This window comes from Bos javanicus, chromosome 16 (assembly GCF_032452875.1).
Source record: "Bos javanicus breed banteng chromosome 16, ARS-OSU_banteng_1.0, whole genome shotgun sequence".
Classification (NCBI taxonomy): domain Eukaryota; kingdom Metazoa; phylum Chordata; class Mammalia; order Artiodactyla; family Bovidae; genus Bos; species Bos javanicus.
Window position 1 is genome coordinate 19605177 of NC_083883.1, and position 25349 is coordinate 19630525.

Below are 25349 nucleotides of genomic sequence, written 5' to 3' on the forward strand. Positions count from 1 at the left end.
ATAATCAATACATTTGTAACAACACTAAGATCCAGCTATATATGAAATTGGCTTTTAGGAAAAAAGTGAGTGGAAGAAATAAATTGGGTATCCTTTTTTCTTTTAAAATCAAATCCATGTGTTGCTGATGTGGGGAAATATAACAAAATAAGGAATCATTATGCTATTGTGATCATAGATTAAAACTAGGAAGACAAATTTGGTTCTCATCTTTCAAAATAAGACGAGAGGAAAATGCTTCCATAAACAGAGGAAAATGTTTCTGCAAATACTGAAACAAGAAGTATCAAGTCATTTTTCAATACTGTTGATAAATGTATTCATTTTTCACTTGAAAATGAAATGAAAGGCTCATCTAGCCTAATTGAGGCCAAATTGAGCCTAATATCACAATGAAAGATACTATTGTGGTTGTTGTGGTTTCACTCTTTCATTTAATTTCTGTAGATTTCTACTTCTCCCCTACATTGTAACAGTATAGATAAAGAGAAGGCTTGTAAATAGTATGAAAATAGAAAGATAGGGGCTTTATTTGCCTTGTAGGATGTGGAGATCTTCCTGAAGAAAAAAAGAGTGATCAAACTATCAAAATAATCAGGAATAATGGGTTTAGAGATTGAGAAAATGATTAACTACTATTAACTACTATGTCAATAAAGCAATCCAAAGCACATACAACAGAGTACTTAATGTACTTTTTTCAGTTACTCCTTAAAACAATCTTGTAAGAATTAGCTCCTAATTTTTCAGAGGAAGGGACTAAGTTTCAGAGAGATTAAATAACTTGCAAAGGTCAACAGCTGGTAAGGGACCAAGGATCTGTACCCAGGCTTGCTTAACTCCAAAGGCTATGTTATTTTGTTGTAATCAATGTGCATTTATTTAAAGGAGCATGATTTACTAATTTACTTTATGGGGGCACTCCAGTTCTGATTTGGTTCATCCTGATTGTTAAATATTCAGGAATTTTGTGAGTTGGTTATTGAACCCAGTCACTATTAAAAATTAAATCATGTAAAACTAAATATATTAAAACAAAGGTAATAAATATTAAAACTTTGCATTTTAATATTGTGTTCTTCAGGCTGTTTACATCTACTTTCTCTGGAGGGTGGAAATATTATATAACAGTACACGATCTCTTCCCAACTCTGTGTTCAGTGCTGTCACATTGGCAACTTAAAATCAGTCAAGTGGGAGTATTTACACTGTGGAAATTGGCAAGTCCTTCAAGTCACGACATTTTTTTCTCAAGAAGGCCAGTTGTTAAACATTTGTACCTCACCTCTGCTCTCGCACTGAAGGTGTAATTTAGAAAGAGAGGGCAGAATATGCTGCTAATGCTTCTCCAGAGCTTTACTGAGTGTACATGTGATTCAGTTCAGTTCAGTTGCTCGGTTGTGTCGAACTCTTTGTGACCCCATGAACCGCAGCACGCCAGGCCTCCCTGTCCATCACCAACTCCCAGAGTTCACCCAAACCAATGTCCATCGAGTCGATGATGCCATCCAACCATCTCATCCTCTGCCGTCCCCTTCTCCTCCTGCCCTCACTCTTTCCCAGCATCAGGGTCTTTTCAAATGAGTCAGCTCTTTGCATCAGGTGGCCAAAGTATTAGAGTTTCAGCTTCAACATCAGTCCTTCCAATGAACACCCAGGACTGATATCATTTAGGATGTACTGGTTGGATCTCCTTGCAGTCCAAGGGACTCTCAAGAGTCTTCTCCAACACCGCAGTTCAAAAGCATCAATTCTTTGGCGCTCAGCTTTCTTCACAGTCCAACTCTAACATCCATACATGACCACTGGAAAAACCATAGCCTTGACTAGACGGACCTTTGTTGGCAAAGTAATGTCTCTGCTTTTTATTTTTTTTTCTTCCATTATTTTTATTTTATCAGGCCTACAGCAGAGTCAGATGTCTCTGCTTTTTAATATGCTGTCTAGGTTGGTCATAACTTTCCTTCCAAGGAGTAAGCGTCTTTTAATTTCATGGCTACAATCACCATCTGCAGTGATTTTGGAGCCCAGAAAAATAAAGTCAGCCACTGTTTCTACTGTTTTCCCGTCTATTTGCCATGAAGTGATGGGACCAGATGCCATGATCTTAGTTTTCTGAATGTTGAGCTTTAAGCCAACTTTTTCACTCTCCTCTTTCACTTTCATCAAGAGGCTCTTTTTTTCTTCTTCACTTTCTGCCATAACGGTAGTGTCATCTGCTTATCTGAGGTTATTGATATTTCTCCTGGCACTCTTGATCCCAGCTTGTGCTTCCTCCAGCCCAGAGTTTCTCATGATATACTCTGCATACAAGTTAAATAAGCAGGGTGACAATATACAGCCTTGACGTACTCCTTTTCCTATCTGGAACCAGTCTGTTGTTCCATGTCTAGTTCTAACTGTTGCTTCCTGACCTGCATACAGTTTTCTCAAGAGGCAGGTCAGGTGGTCTGGTATTCCCATCTCTTTCAGAATTTTCCACAGTTTATTGTGATCTACACAGTCAAAGACATAGTCAATAAAGCAGAAATATTTGTTTTTCTGGAACTCTCTTGCTTTTTTGACGATCCAGTGGATATTGGCAATTTGATCTCTGGTTCCTCTGCCTTTCTAAAACCATGTACATGTGATTACATTTACATAAAACTGCAAATGCTATCTTCAAAGCATCTTGTGGTTTGTATTGTCTGATCCACATTTTCTCTCTGCTAGTTTGTATAATGAGTTAAAAGGAATATAAATAGTATTTAAACCCCATATGACAGCCAATTATTTGTCGTGTTTTTCCATGTCTGTGGATCCAGTAAGCAGATTAAGAGAACCCTTTCTCCTTCAGTACTAATGCAACCTTTAGCCACTTCTCCAATGTCAAGGAAGTTCTGATGCCTTCACTCACTCCATAAACAACACATTCTGGGTATCTAAAACACTCTGCCCAGTGCTAGAGATAAAATGCAGAGAATGAGGCTAAAGGAGACACAGATTTAAGGGAGAAGATACAAGCTCTGTCAGGGAGTCTTCCAAACTCAAGCTGATTATGAAAAGCTCAAAGAGAGGTGTGGAAGCTGGGTATGGGATTCTGGGTTTCAAGCCGAGGGCTTGGGGAGAAGGTGACCATTTGGGAGTCAGCCTTTGCAATGGAAGCCTTCGAAGAGATGAACTCATCCGAAGAGGGAAGAGGTGAGGCAGGAGAAGAGAAGGAAAAAAGAGTGAAGGGGGAGGAAGGGGAAAGTGTGGGCAGAGAAAGTTTGGGGTTTAAGCTTAAAGAACTTGATTGGTGGACGATCAACCAACAAAGTTGACTAAAATGGAACAGGGACTCCCCTTGTGATCCAGAGGTTAAGAAGGTACGTGCGTGCTCAGTGATTCCAGTTGTGTCCGACTCTTTGTGACCCCATGGCCCGTAGACCACCAGGCTCCTCTCAGGCCAGAATACTCGAGTGCCATTATTGCCATTTCCTCTTCCAGGGGATCTTCCTGACCCAGGGAATCCAACCCATTTTCCTGTGTCTCCTGCACTGGCAGGCGGATTCTTTACCACTGAATCTGCCATGCAATATAGGGGATATGGGTTCAATTCCTGGTCAGGGAACTAAGATCCCACACACTGCAGAGAAACTAAACCTGCACAGAGCCCATGCACCACAACTAGAGAGCCCATGCCCGGCAACGGGAGATCCCACGTGACGCAGTGAAGATCTTGACTGCCACAACTAGGACCTGATACAGCCAAATAAATAAAAAAAATTAAATAATAATATTAAGTAATAAATAAAAAATAAAATAAATAAATTAAATAAATAAAATTTTAAAAATAAAAGAAATAAAATTGAACATCCAAAGAGGCAGGAGGAAAACTGGGAGCGACCTGCCATGCAAAGTATGGAGAACCACTTTTTAACCAAGGATTGAGGGTTCAATCTCACTGAATGTTCCCAAGAAGACCATGTGATTACTGGTGAAAAATGCCCAATGGATTATCGGTGTGGAGGTCAAGGGCAAATTTAGGAAGAGATTTTCATGCAGGGACGATGTGGAAATCAGTTGGGAGGAAGCTAAATAAAATGTGGAAAGAAAGAAAATGGGAAAGCACTTGAAGACCATTCTTTAGAAGAGTTGTGCCCTGGAGCGAGGAGCCTGGCCAGGAATCAAAAGGGAAATGGAGTCTGTTTGCTTTGAAATTAGAAGGGTAGAAGCAACAGTGATGTACTAAAGATTAGGGATAGAAAAACGGTGATCAGTAGGGATGGAAGTGGTGGTCAAAACACAAGAGGAGGGTCTATTTCAGATGGAAGGACCATCCCTTCCTGCCATGTCCCTGATGGGGATCATGGAGATGTAGGGCATGTGGCTGTCTGGGGCGGGAAGGAAGCCAATTACTAATCGACGACTTTTCCTTTCCTGGTGAATTATGAGGAAGGAGTTCTGCAGGTGGGTGAGGTGGGTGAGGATGGTGAGGGCATGTGGGAATGGGGTGAGGAGCAGTGAGGGGTTGGAGGAGGGTGGAGAAGGTCTGAAATCTCTATTACAGATAGTAGGGGGTTAGTTGATCAGGTTAATACAGCAGTACTGAGGCTGCTGCTGAGCTGAGTGATCCTGAACTTAGAGAAACACTTCCACTTTCTAAGTGTGGAAGATGGAAGGACTGAAGTGCTAGCTTTAGCTCCTCACACAACCCCAGGAGCCTCAGTGCAGATTCTAACGGACGTGAATAGCATCCTGGAACTGTAATGCACAGTCCGTAGCCCTGCCTCAGCTTTCTCATCTGTAAATCTGGTTAATAATAGGACTTAACTTCATAGGTCTGTGGTAAGGATTATTTGTCAAATGCTTGAACAGTGCCAGCAATAAGCAAGCTCTTTAAAGATGACCTTTTGCTAACATCCTGCTATATTGTTGCTTAGGCACATTAAGGTCTTTGTACGAGGCACTGAATTTTCGTGAATGTGTATCTCTCATTTTTAAAAATGTCAGTGTCAAATGAGATTATAATCTGTTAACAATGTTTCTGGAAAGCAAATTTGCAATAAGTGTTCAAAAACTTAAAATATTTAAGTTTTTGATAATAAATAAAGCAAATTTGCAATAAGTGTTCAAAAACTTAAAATACCTGATGTAGTAAGTTCCATTTGCTGAAGATAAATTCCATTTAAGAAGATAATCAGACATTCACACAAAGATTTGTTCATTTCTCACCACATTTATAAAAGGAAAATATTAGAAACAACTGGAATGGCTCAACTAATTCACACGATGGAATATTATACAGCCATTAACCTTGGTGGCTAAGAGTTTTTAATGTCATGGAAAATGCAAATAAAATAATATCAAGTATAAAAATCAGATATTAAGTTTTCATTAGAGTATGATCTCAACCACGTAATAAAAGCTGCATAAAAAGGGATTAAAGGAATAAATTATGCCAACATATTAACGGTGGTTGCCTTGGGGTGGAGTGGGATAATGAGCAGGACTGTCTTCATGGGTGTGTAACCTGTGTAGCTGCCCAGGGCCCCTCATGTAGGAGAATTATAGACTTAGTCTGATGCTCTGCTGTCATTGTCTTTAAGTTCTTAATGATTCCTGAACAAGGGACCCCGTATTTTTATTTTCCAGTGGACCCCACAAACTACATAGCTGGTTCTGATTATAAGTACTTCTTCATACTTTTTGTATTTGCCAGTTTTAAAAAGTAGACATATAAACCTTATCAATTCAGAAAAGGTGTTATTTTATAGAAATGTAAGGACACAATGAATTAGTTAATTGCCCTTTTCTGCACTCAGGAGCCCTTGTGTTCTTCCTGGAAGGGCCAGATTTCAGTGCTTACTGGCAATGTGAGCGATTACGTCATTTGTAAGGGAGAGGAGTGACAAACTTCTCCAAAAAGTTATCCCAAAGTAAATATATAAGGCTTCCCGGGTGGCTCCGTGGTAAAGAATCCACCTGCCAAGGCAGGAGACACGGGTTTGATTTCTGATCCAGGGAGATCCCACATGCCGTGGAGCAACTAAGCCCTGCACCACAGCTACTGAGCCTGCGCTCTGAGCCCTCATGCTGCAGCTGCTGATGCCTGCATGCCCAGAGCCTGTGCACTGAAACAGGAGAAACCACTGCAGTGAGCAGCCTGCACACCACAACCACATAGCACCCCTGCTCGCTGCGACTAGAGAAAAGCCCACGCAGCAATGAAGCCCATTACAGTCAAAATTAAATAAATTACCAAATTGGTTCATTAAAAGTTTTAAGAATTACAAAAAAGTCATCTTCACTGTCTATTTTCATCTTACCCATATATTAATTTTCTCTAAATTGGTTTTCATCCCATTGCCACATGACAAATCTTCCTAAATTCATTCTTTTTTTAAAAAATTATTTGGCTGCATTGGGTCTTAAGTTGTGGCACTCAGGATCTTTGGTTATGGCATGCGGGATCTAGTTCCCTGAACAGGGATCAAATTTGGGCCCTCTCTTTGGGATCACAGAGTCCTAGCCATTGGACCACCAGGGAAGTCCTCCCTAAATTCCCTCTTGATCTCCATGTTATTTAATCCAATGGGCATTTTCGCCCGATACTTGTCTTCATGGATGTCTCAGTAGCGTTCACTGAAATCGAACACTCAATCCCTTTAGCCAACTGTTCCCCTCCCTTCAGGACAAGCCTCCCCTCTGGCTGCCCTGCCGCTTCTCGGGCACATGGTGGCAGCCACTTCTACTCACATTCTTTTTGGGTGACGAAGCTGATCCATTCAGTGGCCGTGCTGCCCACCTCGTTGTGGGCCACTACCCTCAGCTTGTAGGTGGTGTAGGGCTGGAGACCCTCGAGGCTGGCTCTCTGCCCTGGCCCCCTGTACTTGGTCTCAGTTTGGCTGGGGGTACAGGGGGTGGCTGAATCCGGAGGGCATGCCTTGTAGAGTTGGAGCTCATAGCTGGAAGGAGAAGGGACACAGAAAGAGGAAACAGTCAGTGGAATTAGTCTAACTCTCTTTTATACCTGATCATGTTTAGTGAAAAACCATTTTGCTTTCACCGAACTACCAGCACTTTAAAACTCCCACTTGTGGGAGATGCTTGTTTTCAGAAACACTTTATTTAACACTGTTGGAAGTGGGCAGCAGATGGAACCAGAGAAACGATACGAGAAGTCCCCTGTATACACATGTTGCTGTCCACCCAGCAGTCAGGAATCCTTGTTGGTACAGATAAGATAGTTCTCTTTTTAGAGGACAGTGATAAAACTTCTCCTGTCGGAAATAAAGAATATCTCTTCTCTCTACAGATTATTTTGAGTGAAATAACTTCTTTGCTCTTTTAAACAGTGGTTCATTACAAAACTCTAAATTACATCAAAGGAATTCTGATTCAGCCACAGAAGTTCCTTATGTTTTAACTGAGCCCTGCAGAGTGAAAAATGCCAGGGAACCACGCTGCTGCTGCTGCTGCTAAGTCGCTTCAGTCGTGTCCGACTCTGTGCGACCCCATAGATGGCAGCCCACCAGGCTCCCCCGTCCCTGGGATTCTCCAGGTAAGAACACTGGAGTGGGTTGCCATTTCCTTCTCCAATGCATAGAAGTGAAAAGTGAAAGTGACGTCACTGAGTCGTGCCCGACTCTTAGCGACCCATGGGCTGGAGCCTACCAGGCTCCTCTGTCCATGGGATTTCCCAGGCAAGAGTACTGGAGTGGGGTGCCATCGCCTTCTCCTCAGGGAACCATGAGGAGGAGCACATTCTTTCAATGACAGGGAACACATTTCCTCAACTTTCTTTCATTGTTCTGGCAGCACACTGCGAGCCACAAAGGACCAGGGGTTAAACTTGTAGCCCCTGCAGTAGAAGAATGTTGTCTTAGCCACTGGACTGCTAGGAAAGTCCCTGCCTTGTGTTCCTTATTTTTGTTGTTCACCTTTCTATCCTTAGCTGATTTTATGATTGAGACACTTTGTAAGGAATGTGACCACTCATCGATTTTTTTGTCTATTTTGCTATAAAATGAAATGAAGTGTTAGTTGCTCAGTTGTGTCCAACTCTTTGCAACTTCAAGGACTGTAGCCCACCAGGTTCCCCTGTCCATTGAATTCTCCAGGCAAGAATACTGGAGTGGGTTGCCACTGCCTTCTCCAGGGGATCTTCCCAAGCCAGGGGTCGAACTCAGGTCTCCTGCATTGCAGGCAGCTTCTTCACTGTCTGAGCCACCTGGAAAGCCCATTTTGCTACAGGTACCTGTTCAATCAGCATGTCTTCCTGGGGAGGGTGGGGAAGCTGAAGGTCCGTGTGCATGTCTTATTTTGGTTTATTTCTCCCTTTGGCTCTCCCACACTACCTTTGAATAACACCGTTGGGGGACAGCGGCGGACTCCACTGGAAGGAGGCTGTCCTTGAGGCCAGCATCTGGATTTGCGGAGAGGACAATCCTGCGGGTGGAGCAGGAGGAGTTCTCAGCTCTGCTGTTGGCCCTTGGCTACAACAACTGAAGCAAGTGCAGGCCTCCACCCCAATGGAGTAGGTCGTGAAGGGCTGCAGGCTGTGAAGAGTCTGCTGGGTGGCCAGGCCTTCAGCCAGCTGTAGAAGGAGAGAGAAGGCTAGATGAAGCCGGGTCGCAAGTCACAGACAGTTGGTTCACTTTTATCATGTATCACGCTGCTGCTGCCAAGTCGCTCAGTCGTGTCCGACTCTGTGCGACCCCATAGATGGCAGCCCACCAGGCTCCCCCGTCCCTGGGATTCTCCAGGCAAGAACACTGGAGTGGGTTGCCATTTCCTTCTCCAATCATGTACCATACATTCTCTGAAAACAGTGCCTCGCTAGTTACTCTGGGAGATGCACCCTAGCATCCAGCACAATATTTACCCTCAGGAATGATCAACCCAGTGGGAGAGTCATGGCTTACACATGCCAAAAAATGCAATGAGATAACAGTTAGATAGAAGTTTGAGGCCACAGGATAGGAATCACAAGGCGCAGTGTTGTCTATTACCATAAATACTAGAAAATGGCACAAAGCTCACAAAATACTGACCAAGTTCTATGACCCTCAGAATGATGTCTTTCTGAAAAAAATCTATATTTGAATTATATTTCAAATTCAACATTTTCTAAGGTTCATATTCTGCCATTGTTACTTGTGTGGATCAATAATTTGGGTATCAAAACTTCCCTCAAATTCTAAAGTTGAGTATCATGAGCTTGAAATATATTTTATATATCAGTCAGTCGTTCAGTTGTGTCCGACTCTTTGCGATCCCATGGACTGCAGCACGCTAGGCTTCCCTGTCCATCACCAACTCCCGGAGTTTACTCAAACTCATTTCCATTGAGTCGGTGATGCCATCCAACCATCTCATCCTCTGTCGTCCCCTTCTCCTCCTGCCTTCAATCTTTCCCAGCATCAGGGTCTTTTCCAATGAGTCAGTTCTTTGCACAAGGTGGCCAAAGTATTGGAGTTTCAGCTTCAGCATCAGTCCTTTCATTGAATTTTCAGGACTGCATTCCTTTAGGATTGACTGGTTGGATCTCCTTGCAGTCCAAGGGACTCTCAAGAGTCTTCTCCAACACCACAGTTCAAAAGCATCAATTTTTGGCACTCAGCTTTCTTAATGGTCCAACTCTTACATCCATACACGACTACTAGAAAAATGATACCTTTGACTAGATGGACCTTTGTTTTGTCTCTGCTTTTTAATACACTGTCTAGGTTGATCATAGCTTTTCTTCCAAGGAGCAAGCGTCTTTTAATTTCATGGCTTCAGTCACCATCTGCAGTGATTTTGGGGCCCTCCAAAATAAAGTCTCCCACTGTTTCCATTGTTTTCCCATCAATTTGTCATGAAGTGATGGGACTGGATGCCATCATCTTAGTTTTTTGAATATTGAGTATTAAGCCAACTTTTTCACTCTCCTCTTTCACCTTCATCAACAGGCCTTTTAGTTCTTCGATTTCTCTCATAAGGGTGGTGTCATCTGCATATCTGAGGTTATTGATATTTCTTCCCTGCAATCTGAATTCTAGCTTGTGCTTCATTCAATCTGGTATTTTGCATGATGTACTCTGTATAGAAGTTAAATAAGCAGGGTGACAATATATAGCCTTGATGTACTCTTTTCCCAATTTGGAACCAGTCTGTTGTTCCATGTCCAGTTCTAACTGTTGCTTCTTGACCTCCATATAGATTTCTCAGGGGGCAGGTCAGGTGTTCTGGTATTCCTGTCTCTTTAAGAATTTTCCACAGTTTGTTATGATCCACACAGTCAAAGGCTTTGGCGTAGTCAATAAAGCAGTAGTAGATATTTCTCTGAAACTCTCTTGCTTTTTTGATATATTTATATATATTTAAGAGTTTGAAAGTCCATGTGTTTCTCTAAAGGTATTGTTCTATAAGAAATATACTTTTTTCCTCAGTTATCTTTGTTGCATTATGAACTTTTTAGTTTATCTGGAGCAAATGTTTTTTACCTTATTGTGGTTTTATTAAGTGCTCTTTGGAAGAGGAGAGCTCCGAAACTGGAAACTCATTTTCACATTGACATAAGCAACATTTAATTAAGAAGAGCTACCTGTTATTTAGAAAAATGTATACAAGGCACTCCAAATATAAATTATTTTAGTTTATTAATATTATCATTTTATAAGCATGGATAATCAAGGGTTGATTGTATTTACATCATCTATATTTATTGAATCAGAAGCCTTGTAGAAAATATGCTAATATTTCTTTAACATTCAATACGAGACTTCCTTGCATGTGAGTGATCCTTTGAAATTGTGTTTCCATACCTGGCATGCTGGCCTCAAAGGATTTCTCCACACTTGCCAAAATTGTTCCCTCAATCAGTCTAAATAATTTATCATGTAATACTGGGATGTGCACAATTTCTCTATGAGGTCTGTGTGAACAAAGTATTATAATCTATACTTATTCATGAGAAATGTGAGAGTGATACCAGCTGTCCTGCAGAGAAAAGAGACTTCATCTTCATCTCCAGGATGGTAGTCTCTTGGTTTAAATAATGCAGGAACCAGACGAGTTGATTGCTAGTGTCCTTTTCAGCCAGTGGCTGGGCTAAAACACAATGTGAAAGGTGATTTCCCTCCACAGGACTGTCTTATCTCCTCAGTGTGCCCCAAATGTGTTAATGCATGAACAGTGAGTAGGGCTGAGCTGAACCATTCTGTTGTCTTTTCCAAAGACCTAGAACTTTCTCAAAAGACTGAGTTTTCAGTGTATGATTAGAGATTTGCTCATGCCAAATGGGGATTCTGAGGTTTTCCTTTGCTCTGTTTTTTTCCCTTTTCATATTAACATTTACATCACTGACAAAGACTGTTTCTTGGCCCCTTACTACAAGCCACTACTGTGTTAAGTGCTTGACATGTGTATCCTAATTAAATTCATTCAATTAATTTGATTATCTCTAAGGTCTTAGGCTTCTTACAAGATCGGTGGAGTCTTGAATACCACCTTTAGCCCTCCTCATCCCAAGTATTTACATATCTTCTGTATGTTTCCTGATGCTATTTCTTTGCAGTGGGATCTTTGTGTCACTAAGGTCACCATGGGGCAACTGAGAACAGATGGATAAGAAAGAAGGATCAAGGCTAACAAAAAGCAAGGGCACCAAGCTTGGTTATTTAAGTAAACCAATCAGAATACTGCTGCTCACCACTGTCTGGGCCCCGCTGGTGCTCCTGGAGAACAATCTGTAGAGAGTGACAATCCCGTTGGGCTTCTGGGGGGCACTGATGTTGACCACTGCTTGGGTGGCAGAAACCGCGTGGAACTTGGGGGCCTTGAGACCTTCCGGGGGGGCAGGTCCAGTTCTACACCGCGTCCAGCTGCTGGGGGCTTTACCTGCTGAATTCACGGCCCAGACCTCCAAAGAGAAATCAGTAAGACCCATCAAAAGCAAGGTAACCTCAAGCTGCAAAGAAGCTGGCAACCAGAGCAACTGAACACACAGAATGAGAGACACTGTGATTCTGGAACTTCACAATCGCAAAGGAGGGCAGGTCTTCCCTCTTTTTAGCCTTTGACCCTGTGAACACAGAGGGGCTGATTAGAACCTCGGTTTCCAAATGCAATCAGCTGATTTAAGCCTAATGAAAAGCTGCTCATCCCCGTGCAGGGCGTGGAGTGATTTTTGTTAGCTTCTGCAAACCGAATGGATCTGCAGACTCCATAAAACTCAGCAATTCTTAAACCCTGTCCTCACTCAATCTGCATGAAAATTAAATTTTCCTTTCATCAAGGAGGGAATAAACATATGGAAGGAAGTATAATCTTATTTATCAAGCACCATTTGTATAATTAAACACGAATATCCTAAAAGGTTGCCTTAGGTCATTATTTGCATGAGTAAGTAATTTGTAGAATGTCAGGTACAATAGACAGAGTAGATGGATGTATGAGTGGATAGGGTTAAATTAGGCCCAATAACAGCCAACTACACAGTGATCAATCAGGATGATAGATCTAAATGGCAATACAAGCGGACTGTCTGCATGTTTAGGAGTAGGAGTCTTCCTTAGTAAGCTTTCATGTTGGGCAAGTCTAACTTCAGGAAAATTTTTCTGCATTTGGTGTCTTTGTGTGTGTGTATACACACACATATATACACATACATGAATATTATAATTCATATAATACATATAATTGTCTATTTATAACATATATATGTATTTAATTATATATATTTGTTTTGAGCTTTTAAAGGCAAGTCTTGAAAACTTCATTCTATAGTGCACATGTTCTAGGTGTGTGATGTTAAAAGAGCATGTGGAATGTTCAAATGCAAGATATTTAGGAAACACTGTAGGAGAATACTTTGCAATGAGAGTTTAGTTTCATTTTTATTTTGCTTTCACATCAATAATATCTTTAAGAGAATTTAATGAATCAGAGAGCTTTCAGCAGTTAGGCTAACTCCTATCAGTGTTTCTGTACTTTTTTTTTTTTTTTGCAGATTTCTCTAAAAGTAATCTTTCTGATGTTGAATTGCTCTTGAATTACAGTCAAGAGTAAATCTCCAGGCTGTTGCTGATAGGATTGCCAGAAGCCCTGTTTTTCACCCCCAGTTTTATTGAGAAATAATTGATATACATGCCCGATTTTAAAAAGAGATAACTAACCTACTTACTAAGTAGAGCCTGCTCTTTTCAGTGTTCTGATCCATTGCTCCCATCATGTGGATAATAATCACTCACATTTGTATAAATTTTATACTTTACAAGACACTTTAACAAATGTTCACTGACTAGGTCCTCACAAACACAACTTTGTAAGGTGGCTAGAGAATATATTATTGGCCCCTTTTACAGATGGGGAAATCAAGCCTCTGAAATGTGATTCTCTTGTTCAAGGTGACAGAAGTCACAATACCTGAAACTAGAATTCTACTCTCCAGGAAATTTTATTGCTCTTTCCAGTAAGCTGTGCTTTTGATTCTGTATGTCATCCATACAAATAAATAAGATACTCAGGATTATGAATATTAAATAACCTGTCTATAGACAATTGGAGAAGGCAATGGCACCCCACTCCAGTACTCTTGCCTGGAAAATCCCATGGACAGAGGAGCCTGGTAGGCTGCAGTCCATGGGGTCCCTAAGAGTCGGACACGACTGAGCGACTTTCCTTTCACTTTTCATTTTCACGCACTGGAGAAGGAAATGGCAACCCACTCCAGTGTTCTTGCCTGGAGAATCCCAGGGACGGGGGAGCCTGGTGGGCTTCTGTCTATGGGGTCGCACAGAGTCAGACACGACTGAAGCGACTTAGCAGCAGCAGCAGCAGCTATAGACAATTACCTGCAATTCTGGAATTAGGTAAAATCTCAGCTTGCAAGGGTAAACAGACACACCCAGGTTGCCTTGAATGATGAAGGTTTGTTTTGATAGACCCAGGGAAGTAAGGAGCAGAAAACTGTCTTAGCAATGTGAGAGCCAGGTTCCATGGAAACCAGGGTCCAGGGCAGAACACAACAGCTGCTCTTACCACCCTCTCTGGAATGGCCATGGTCAGTCTAACAACAGGGAGAGTAGCTATAGGAAATAACTGATGAGGAGGTCATACTGTAAGGCTGATGAGAAAGAGCCTCTGACTTCAGTCTGCTCCAGACTAACCTCTTTTAATAAAAATTTCTTTCTGGAGGGTAGGAAAGCATTTTTGATTACACAATAAGTAACAAAGTTTGAAAAGAAAATAAATATTCTTGAGAAAGGGATGCAAAATAAGGTGAACACGCTGATATCAAACTCTTTGCCAAGTGAAAGGCTTTGGTTGGTAATTTAAGTGCATACAGGATTTTAGTAGGGGCCACAAAGGATGGAGAAGAACACAAGGAGGAAAGTGCAACTGGGTTTGACAAAATAAAAATTCAGCAAGCTGCCTATTAATTCGTGCTCAGTCACTCAGCCGTGTCCAACTCTTGAAGACCCCATGGACTGTAGCCCACCAGGCTCTTCTGTCCATGAGTTTTTCCAGGCAAGAATACTGGAGTGGGTTGCCATGCCCTCCTCCAGGGGATCTTCCTGATCCAGGGATCAAACCTGTGTCTCCTGTGTCTCCTGCATTGGCAGGTGGATTAACTACTGCGCACCAAATCTATTAAGGCTTTTTAATGCTCACATTGGCAGTTAGGTCTAGACTTCATGCCTTTCTGTGTTGCATGAGTTTTTATGGGGTGAACTTCTAGTTCCAAAATATAATTTAACTCATGGTATTTTAAAACACTTGAGTCTCAGTAATGTAGTATTTTACTGTATTTCTCTAGAAATATTAAAAAAAAAAAAAAAAAACGGGGCCATACAGAATTCCCCATCAGTAACTGGGAATGAATGTAGGCTCTAGTGTCTTTTGTCTTTGAGAGGAGACCTTCATAATACAGTGCTTTTTTTCCTAGTCTTTCTTTTTAGTATTCAATCAATTTGAGATCAAAATAGCATTCATATAAATCAACATGCTTATGCAAAGCAGGAGCAGCCTATTTACATGCGCTCCTCTGAAAATGAAAGCAGTTACAATGAAGAAAGCTGTGCTAATGAAGCATTATGGATTTCTCAAGAGTTATACCACAAGGCAGTGTCTCTTATGCCAAACTACCAGAAGAAAAGGCAGAAAGAAACTGTCACTGAATCTCTTTCTTTCTCTCTCTCAAGGTAAAAAGTCCTTTAGCTAAAAATCGCTGTAGATTTTTGTCTATGCCCAGCTAAACAGGAGATAAAGGAACTAAAGTATAGCTTAAGGTTCAGGATAAAAATACTAACAGATTATGCTTATGGTTTATTTTTACTGAGAAATAATGGCTCCAAGATTTAGGTCCATCTTTATATGGTAGATAAAAAGCAGAGATCTTGTATGGGGAAATATGAGTAGTATACTCTGATCTTCTATTTTTAATGAACCTATATAAACATTAAGAAATGAGATATCTTGAGAACAGAGGTAGAATTGCGTACTTAGTCTGTCTATCTAGCCACCTATCAGGTTGGCGAAAAAGTTCATTTGCATTTTTCCATAAGATGTTATGAAAAAATTTGAATGAACTTTTTGGCTAACAAAATATCTATATCTATCTGCCACCTATCTACCTCTTATTTACCTAAAATAAACCAACCCACCTGATTTGTATTCCAAGATCCCCTCACATATTCTTGTTGCTGTTGTTTAGTCACTAAGTTATATCTGACTCTTTGTGACTCCATGGACTGTAGCCCGCCAGGCTCCTCTGTCCATGGGATTTCTCAGGCAAGAACACTGGAGTGGGTTGCCATTTCCTTCTCCAGGGGATCTTCCTGATTCAGGGATCCAACGCGCATTTCCTGTATTGCAGGTGGATTCTTTACCACTGAGCCACCAGGGTATATAAACAATGTATGAGTTACTCAGAAAAAAGAAGGGACTTTTTAAGAGTTGAAAACTAAAGTATAATTTATGAATTTCATGCTCAAGAATGAAAAAAAGTAAGGATACATTTTCATCTTTTGTTTATGCAAAATATCCTCACACTCACACCATCTAGTTGAACACATTTATCCTTTGATAATAAAAAAAAATTAAAGGTGATTAAAGTTTCTATTTATCATTTGGGTTTAATGAACATTTGCACATGTGCACATATACACACACACACGTACAACACACACACCCACACATTATAACTGTAAGAGTTTGGAGTTTCCCAACTTAGAGCTACTAGTTAGAACAGGTTAGGGCTGGCTGAGATGGGGTGCTTTCCTCTCCAGGGTTTTGGGTGAAACCATGAAAGGAGTTACAATGTAAGAAGATGTCATAGAAAACACAGATTAAATATTTGAATAAATTAAAAATAACTAAAATGAGCTAACCCCAAATTTTCTAATTGACTAGCAAAAGAGTAGATCTATTTGTTTTCAATCTAATTTTTGTTATCTAACTAGTGACTATCACCAACCTTATGCTGTTGCCCATTAAAGATAAAATTGTTCTTTTAGTTATCCTCTGCCCACTTTCCCAGCCTCCTAGGACTAATTACTATATGTTGCTTTAAAAAGTTTTAATTACATGAAATGTCAACATCTGCCACCATGCTGCCCAAATCTCACTGCTGTGGAAACAATGGGTTCAATTGTTTGTCCTCTGTTGAAAACTGCCTTTTACAAATCTTCCTTCAGAGGAGTCTTTGTCCAAACGTGCTCCTTGGCTATTATCTTCAGAATCATTTTGCATTCCTGTAAGAGAATTTCTAGTGAAATGATCTCAGAACCTGCCTTTTTTCCAAGTGATTCTTGTGCCCAGTCTTGTTTGAGAAACACAGAGAGCTATTCCCTACAGAACCAGGTAGAGAAATCATACAGTTTTTTTTTTTTTTCAATTTCTATTCACATGTTGTCTATTCAGAATTGCACTTTGCGTTACTTTTGTCATTACCTTCAGCCATTCAAATAAACACACAGCATGTATCTGGCTGAATATGTTACAAGTGCAATGATCATTAACCGAGTTTATTACAGTGGCCAGAGTTCCAAACAAACCAGAGTTCACTAGCTTTTGTAGAATGACCATTTGGCACCTAGTTTTCACTTGAGGAGCAAATTTCTTGAAATACTGTTATCTCTAGAACTTGCTGGGTATTTTCCCCTCCATGCAGCCCAGATGAACATTATTAACTATTTTTAAATGTTCTTAATTCCTCTCACCCAACATTTTCCCTCCTAATTTTATTCCAGAGGGAAAGCAAGAGTTTGTGAACAGAAGCATTTGTAAGAAATTTTGTAAAAGAGAAAGAGAAGGAATCATGACTCCAGTGAGGATGAAAGAAGAGAGACGCTTTAGAAACCTTAGCGTGGGGGCCCAATGGGTGCTTACATTAATGACCTAACTATTCTTTAGCACAACTTCCATGCTTAACTGTAGTTTTCATTCTAATGATTTGTCTCACTCAATGGCTCATAACTTTCTCAAATAACATTCCCCAGCCATACTTTCTCAAATAACATTCCCCAGGACTAATATTTTCCAAGTGCAGTCTTAGTGCAAAGAGAAATTCTTAATGTAAAATTTCAGGGTTTCTTAATTATAAAAATACCTTATGATTCTTTTGGTTGAGGAAATGCTACAAGTCTTGATAAGACCAGGAGAACAAACCTAGCAATGCTTTCTATACTATTAGTATCCAGTTGATGTCTACTTGGTCATGAATTTGTTATCATTTTCCATATAAAAATGGACCATAGGAATAATGGGACTTTCCTAGTGGCTCAGAGATAAGGAATCTGCCTGCAATGCGGAGACTCAGGTTCAATCCCTCGGTCAGGAAGATCCCCTAGAGATATGAGAGCAACCCACTCCAGCATTCTTGCCTCAAGAATTCCATGGAGTAGAGCCTGGCGGGGTTGCAGAGTCAGACACAACTGAGCAACTCACACACACACATATAGGAATAACCAAATTCAGCCAGTGATCTTTCACAAAAACCCTCTTATCTGATAACTCTTAATGTAAGCGACAGTGGCTGTCCTTCCCCTTGAAGCATTTTAAGATTTTGCACTTTTTTCCAGGCTGTTTATTACAAGTTGAAGTATAACTGTGACTCTGAGAGGATTAATACACAGAGGAATTTTTCAGTTCTCTGCAACTTCTGTGATATTCTATAACATACTTCCTTGTGGAATAATGGCAATTTTTGATAAAACAGAAACATTTCAACAATATTGTTTTGGACTCCGGCCGGACCGGGGCGGTGTCCCGAGAGGGCCCAGGGGGCGGAGCTCGCCGGCGCGCTGGGTCGGGGCGGGTCTGTGCCGCCGAGTTAAAAAAAAAAAAAAAGCCAAACAAACAATATTGTTTCATCAAGCAGCACTAGGGATGCAACATTATTCACAAAAACTGGAGAATATGAATATATTTTCAGGACAATTCACATCAGAAACAACCAGGTCCAACATGAACAGCCCTGCCAGTAATTAATAAGAAGAGTAAATAGGTTACATGTTAACAGGCAAACAATTAAATTATTTGTTTCCTAGGGGCATGTAATGAGATTGTGATCCCACTCCCAGGAGAGAGACAAATAGATATTAAAAAGGTCTTTCCGATACCTATATTGGCTAAGGCCAACAGCTAATTCAATAGATTCGATCAAAATCACCTCTTCTTTCACTGCTCCTGATTTATGACTTGGGCTGCAGTTAGTCATCACTCATTGCAGTTTGCTCTCCAGCGCTCATAAATTATGCCTCATAAATAAAAAGATACAATCAAGGAAATCATATCAATTCATCTGCAACCTTGGAGTACATTTTCCCATGGCATTCATGCCAATGCCTTTTTAAAGGGTAGCTTGCCATGGGTTTTGAGTATGTTCAAAGAGCAACACACTAAAATAGGCTTTGCCAGGACTGAGGTTAAGAGAGACTAAAAAGAGAAGGCAATAAATCTGAAATAATATGATGATGATAAGATTAAAAAAATTCATTAACAGTCCCACAGGCTGCATTCATAAAGGAATCACTGGCTGAAAAGCTCTGGGTAGCTATCTGTTTAACCATCTACCTATCTGATTTTCTTTCATCATCAAATGGACTTTTTTCAGCATCTCTGTTTGCATGGTGCTTTGCCGGGTCCATTATAGTTATGCTTTTACAGATATGGTCCTTGCATTCCAGGCTCCTTTAATCTAAAACACTTTGCATCAGGCAAGATGGAACATGATTTTAATTGAATTCTGGGACCCAGGGGAAGAAGGGTACAGCAGAACATTGTGTTTGCTTCTACTGGTGCTTTTGAAATTCAGAGATGTGAAGCTAAGTAAAGAGATTACAAGACGTTTTCCTCACTAGAAATGGATGTCTTCTGTCACTACTGCTCAGCACACAGCCATGTCCTGTGGAGGTGCTCAGTAAGTATGAATGGCTCTTTCCTAAAATGTAAGAAGAGGAAAACTGGCTTCCATATTAGCGGAGAATACTGAAATTAGCTTCCATTTGATGTTCCTAATGATAATGAAAATTTGGAACTTATCATACTCCCTTTTAATTGCTGTGTTTGCTCTCCCTGAGAGAGCAAACTCAGGGACTCAGTCCTGTCCAGCTCTCTTGGAGGATATGTAAAAGTAGTTCATGGGTTTAGTGAGCACCTATACCTGTATAAGGGAATTACGCGTGCTGATTTACTTCCTCCTCTCAACATGCTGTGAGGGGCTATCAGCATCATAACCAGTTTATACACAAGGAAACAGAGGCACAGAGACAGCTTGGTAAGTGTAGGACCAGCCCTGTCATACAGGTATGTGAGGTAAAAGCTTGAGCCCTCTGCTTTTTCTATTGAAGGAGGTCCTAGATAGACACATCTTCTATGTGTTCGAGATACTGCCCTGAGGCTGCTGTTGAACTCTGCACAGACTGGCTGTTTCGCAGAGAGGAGCCCTAAAGTGAGGTGGTGGAAACGACCACAAACATCACAGTATCCATACCTGCTGCTACGTATCATGCTTTAAACAATACTTCCTGTTATACAGAGGCAAGTACTAGTCAAATACTTTCCCTGCTACTCCAAACACGTGTAAAGTGAAAGTGAAAGTTGCTCAGTCATGTCCGACTCTTTGCAACCCCGTCGACTGTAGCCCACCAGGCTCCTCTGTCCATGAAATTCTCTGGGCAAGAATACTGGAGTGGGTAGCCTTCTCCAGAGGATCTTCCCAACCCAGAGATTGACCCCAAGATTCCCACATTGCAGGTAGATTCTTACCATCTGAGCCACCAGGGAAGCCCAAGAATACTGGAGTGGGTGGGTAGCCTATCCTTTCTCCAAGTGATCTTCCTGACCCAAGAATCAAACCAGTGTCTTCTGAATTGCAGGCAGATTCTTTACTAGCTGAGGTACTAGGGAAATCCATATAAATGCACTAAAACGGCAGGAGAGTTCCAGAAAAACATCTACTTCTGCTTTATTGACTATGCCAAGCCTTTGACTGTGTGGATCACAACAAACTGTGGAAAATTCTTCAAGAGATGAGAATACCAGAGCACCTTACCTGCCTCCTGAGAAATCTGTATGCAGGTCAAGAAGCAAAAATTGGAACCGGACATGGAACAACGGACTGATTCCAAATTGGGAAAGGAGTATGTCAAGTCTGTATATTATCACCTGCTTATTTAACTTACATGCAGAGTACATCATGGGAAATGCCAATCTGGATGAAGCACAAGCTGGAATCAAGATTGCTGGGAGAAATAACAATAACCACAGATATGCAGATGATACCACCCTTGTGGCAGAAAGTGAAGAGGAACTAAAGAGCCTTTGATGAAAAGTGAAAGAGGAGAGTGAAAAAGTTGCCTTAAAACTCAACATCACCAAAGGGGTGGGAAGACCACCTAATCCATCCCTCTAACCCAACCCTGGACACACCCCTACCCTCACCCCATATAAGGAACCAGCTTGTCCCTACCCTCAGTGAGCTAGCAAGGGAAACTGTTACTTGTTCTTGCTCCCCCTGCTACAGCAGGGGCTCCAATAAAGCACTGTCCTAATTTTTTTTTCTGGCCTCTGATCAATTTTTATTAAGGAGGTCAAGAACCCTGGTGGGTAAAACTAAAATACTAAGGTAAGTTTTTTTTCATCCCAATTTTAGCGGTAAGGAAACTGAGGCTTAGAGAGTAAATTACTGGCTGAGGACACGGTGACAATAAGTCCTGCAGCCCAGATTACACCCTGAGTCAGTTTATCTTTGCAGGGTCAGGAGTTCATGCTCTTGATGGGGTGACTTGAGGACGCTATGTTTCAGCAGAACAATGATGGGATCTGGTGTCAGAACATTTGGACCCAAGTTCTGACTCTGCCATTTCCTGACTAGGCACTTTGCTCAGTCATTCAGTTTCCTGATTATGATGGAAAAAATAATATCTACCTCATAGGATTATTTTGAGATTTATGGGCAATAAAATTGCTATAAATTTTGAGAAATGGGGTGGAGGATAAGTACATTTATAAATATTTTACTAAGATTTTGAAAGCCCCAGAGCTGTACACAAACACAATTTGGAGCAACCAGAGGGTGAATTAAGAACACAGTCTGTGGAACCTGAATTCTAGGTTCAAATTTCAGTTCTTTCGCTTACCAGTTGTACCCTTGGGCATGTTAACTAAGGGTTTCTAAGGGTTATTATTTAGAATAATCCTTGCCTCAGATGATTATTATGAGTTAATGCATGCAAAACTTTTAAGAGTCCTTAGCAGTACATGCTGCTGCTGCTGCTAAGTTGCTTCAGTCGTGTCCGACTTTGTGCGACCCCAGAGACGGCAGCCCACCAGGCTCCCCTGTCCCTGGGATTCTCCAGGCAAGAACACTGGAGTGGGTTGACATTTCCTTCTCCAATGCAGGAAAGTGAAAAGTGAAAGTGAAGTCGCTCAGTCGTGTCTGACTCCTAGCGACCCCATGGACTGCAGCCTACCAGGCTCCTCCGTCCATGGAATTTTCCAGGCAAGAGTACTGAAGTGGGGCAAGCACTAAATACACGATGATGGTTTTTATTATATTTGTGTAAAAAGTCAGGATATGACTTCTTAGTTGAGAAAGTGAGACTAAATAGCAATTCTCTAATTCACTTCTGGGTCCATTTAGCTGTTATGGATTAACAACAGACTTGAAAACCCTGACCGTATTCTGAGGTCAACCCATATTCTCTGTGTCTTTGTCTCTGGGTACTTCTCCACTCTAGAACTCTGAGGGTTAGAATAAATGAAAGCCTGGCTTTTCAGAATATTGCTTCTACATCAAACTTTGTTGATTGGATGGCATCCTCCATTTTACCTTCTTATTAAAATTTCTCAAAAGTACCTCAAGATATATAAAAAGGAAACAGTGAAGAAAGGGAATGCATTATTCAAAGAAAAGAATCTTGTTTCCAGTTTCATGGCAAATATGCCTTTGGGAGAGAACTGTTCAGTTTCCTAGACATTTATAGGCATCTTAGTAATGACCAGATACATTAACAGATAGATAAATCAATTTACAAGATAAAGTCTTGACCGTCTTCTTAAAGATTTCTATCGAAGGCATCTGATTTACTTCAATATGTTAACATTTTTGCTACTCTCTCTAGATGTGACAGCTTCATAGAGATCAAGATGTTTGGAATTTAATGGAAATAAACCATTAGTTCAAGTACTTAGATTTACCAAGTGTTTTATCAATAATCATAGAGTGGCAAGCCAAAGTTTGCCAGGTGATCCTCCAGCCCAGAAAGAATTCTCCTGGAAAGGCATTGTCATAACTTGGGTGAGAAACAGCACCCACTTGGGGTATGGGGGATTTTCTCTTTGCCTCCAGATCCATTCTCTGCCCTTCTCTGCTCGGTGGCCCGCTTTACAAAAAGAGAGAGTTGTCACTTTCTCCTTCTCTCTCTCTGGCATCCCAGTTTGGCAACAGGCTGTGTTCCTTCTCCATGAACGCAGCTTCTCCAGGGCAGCCCCTCCCCACTGGTTATAACATTTACTGAGTTACAGAAACAGCTTCTTCCCCTTGCCCCTTTAGGTCTAGAGGGTAAGGTATTAGCTCCCAATGATGGCTAGACCCTAGGTATGTCAACATCCCTTGTTGATTCTCTTCATCCTGCCCACTGCTCATATGTAGCCTTTTCATTAAACTTTCCTTAAATGCACGTTTGAGTATGCTACTTCCTGCTGAAATCCTGATTGACAAAGGAGAGAACATTTTGAACCTTTACCAGGTACCAATCATGGTGGGTAGGCTAAGAGAGGCGTTTGCTCATAAGAATGGAGAGATATGGAAGAGCATTTTTTTTGCGAGACTGAATAGTCTCTATGGAATGATGATGTTTACTCACTCAGTCAGGTCCAACTCTTTTGCAACCCCATGGACTGTAGCCCACCAGGCTCTTCCTCTGCCCCTGGGATTTCGCAGGCAAGAACACTGGAGTGGGTTGTCATTTCCTTCTCTGGGGGATCTTCCTCACTCAGGGATTGAATCTGCATCTCCTGCATTGGCAGGCAGAGTCTTCACCACTAAACCACCTGGGAAGCCCCTAGGGTATGATATTCAATCTTTAATATCAAGGAACTCCTCAAGACGATCTGGCCAGAGTGGAAAGAGTGTGTCCAGGAGGGTTTGGTGTGGAGACTGTGCTGTTCCTGGTTGAGGACATGTCTGTTTCTCCCTAGGTCTGTTGTGCCATCACTCAAATCTCTGTCTTCACAGCTTACACTACCATCCGTGTATTTTTATGAGTACATTGTTCATGGGTGTGTTTCTTTACCTTATTAACTAAACTTTAAGCCTCTGGGGGGTAGAGTCCATGGTTTTTAGCTTCTAGTTCCAATCCCAGCAACTCAACATACACTTTGAACTTGGTGGGTGCTTAATAATGACAAGTTATGAAATTCTCAGCTTAGAGGCTAAAGGGGAAGAAGGAAATATGTCTCACTCTTTCCTGGATATTCATACAGGACCTAAGTTTTGGGTGACTTTATACAGCCTTCTCCTTTTACAACTACCCTGAGGAGCAGGAACCAGTTGTGAAGAGCCATGGGGGCAGATCAGAATTCTACATTATCTACATTCGCTTAGAGGAAATCTTGTTGCATTGAATGCTTTACGTCCAGCAAAGGAGCTTCCAACAAGAGACAGGAGGCTCAAACATGGCTTAAATGAACTGGGTCTGAAGGAGGGTGAGAAACAACCCATCTTCAGATGAGTAACTTGTCTCAAAGGCAATGTAGAGATTGCCAATGGTAGGGGCTTAGGAATAGAGTCCTAGGGGACACCCTGAGGGACAGAAAAAGACAGGGGCCTGCATATATGTGAACCAGCATTGCTCCTGTATGCTCTCGTACAAACAGGTAGAAATGACCTCCTGTTGGAACACAAAACCCGAAGGCTAAAAAGGACACAGTCCCTGGACCAAGTGGCAGAATTCAGATTTCTGTTCACGGAATGTCCTGACGGCCTTCAGTCTAAGCAGTGGCGCTCAGGCTCTAGGGTTTTAGAGCACACGCACGGCTAGAGTCAGCCAATATCAATAAATCATTTAAGACCTTGAGCTGCGGGAATTGTGGGTGGGAGCAGCTTACATCTCATGGGAGAAACTAACCAAACATCAGCCTCCACACTGGTCAGAAATACGTTAGTGGGATTCATACTTAATTAAATGCAAGTCCAAAGCCAAACAGACAAGGTGCTCAATGAATTTTCTCTAAATGTAATACAAAAAAAAAAAAAAGGCTTAGGAAAGGAATGAGTTAAGAGTGATGGCACAAGAAAATAAACAATTTGAAGCATGTCGCTAGTCACAGAAATGTGGAATCAGACTATCAGAGTTGGAGGGAATCTTAGCTGTGCAAACATGGACATGTTATTCCTTTCCTGGGAAGAGAGTAGCAAGGACAAGAAAGGTTGAACTCTTTCATCAAAGGAGCACTGCATCTTCAGGACCAACTGTGCTCTTAATTAGAGATGTTTGCATTCTAACATTGTATTAATGACTGTTGAGAGACATAAGAGTTTTCTTAACCTGCCTCTTTTCTCTCTTGGAAGAAAGTACCTTCTTTTATTTAGTGAGACGCTGAGGATAGTTTCTGCTTTGGCCCAGTTGCTTCATTTTTCTGGAGTTATTAGTAACTGCCCCCTGGTCTTCCCCACTAGCATACTGGACACCTTCCAACCTGTGGGGCTCATCTTCCAGTGTCATATCCTTCATACTGTTCACTGGAAAAGACCCTGATGCTGGGAAAGATTGAAGGCAAAGGGAAATGGGCAGCAGAGAATGGGATGATTAGCTAGCATCATCCACTCAATGGACCTGAATTGAGCAAACTCTGGGAGACGGTGGAGGACAGAGGAGCCTGGTGTGCTGCAG

At 41.4% G+C, this 25349-nt stretch overlaps 1 protein-coding gene across 1 annotated transcript in view; it reads right to left on the reverse strand.

Moving 5' to 3' along the window:
- Window positions 1-25349, reverse strand: part of LOC133227578 (usherin-like) — a 77705-nt gene that overhangs the window by 34861 nt on the left and 17495 nt on the right. Inside the window, exons 3-5 of the mRNA XM_061382189.1 lie at window positions 11660-11869; window positions 8322-8560; window positions 6721-6929 (exon numbers count right to left, since the gene is read on the reverse strand). Coding sequence (XP_061238173.1) covers window positions 6721-6929; window positions 8322-8560; window positions 11660-11869 — 658 coding nt within the window. The remainder of the gene's footprint in view (window positions 1-6720; window positions 6930-8321; window positions 8561-11659; window positions 11870-25349) is intronic.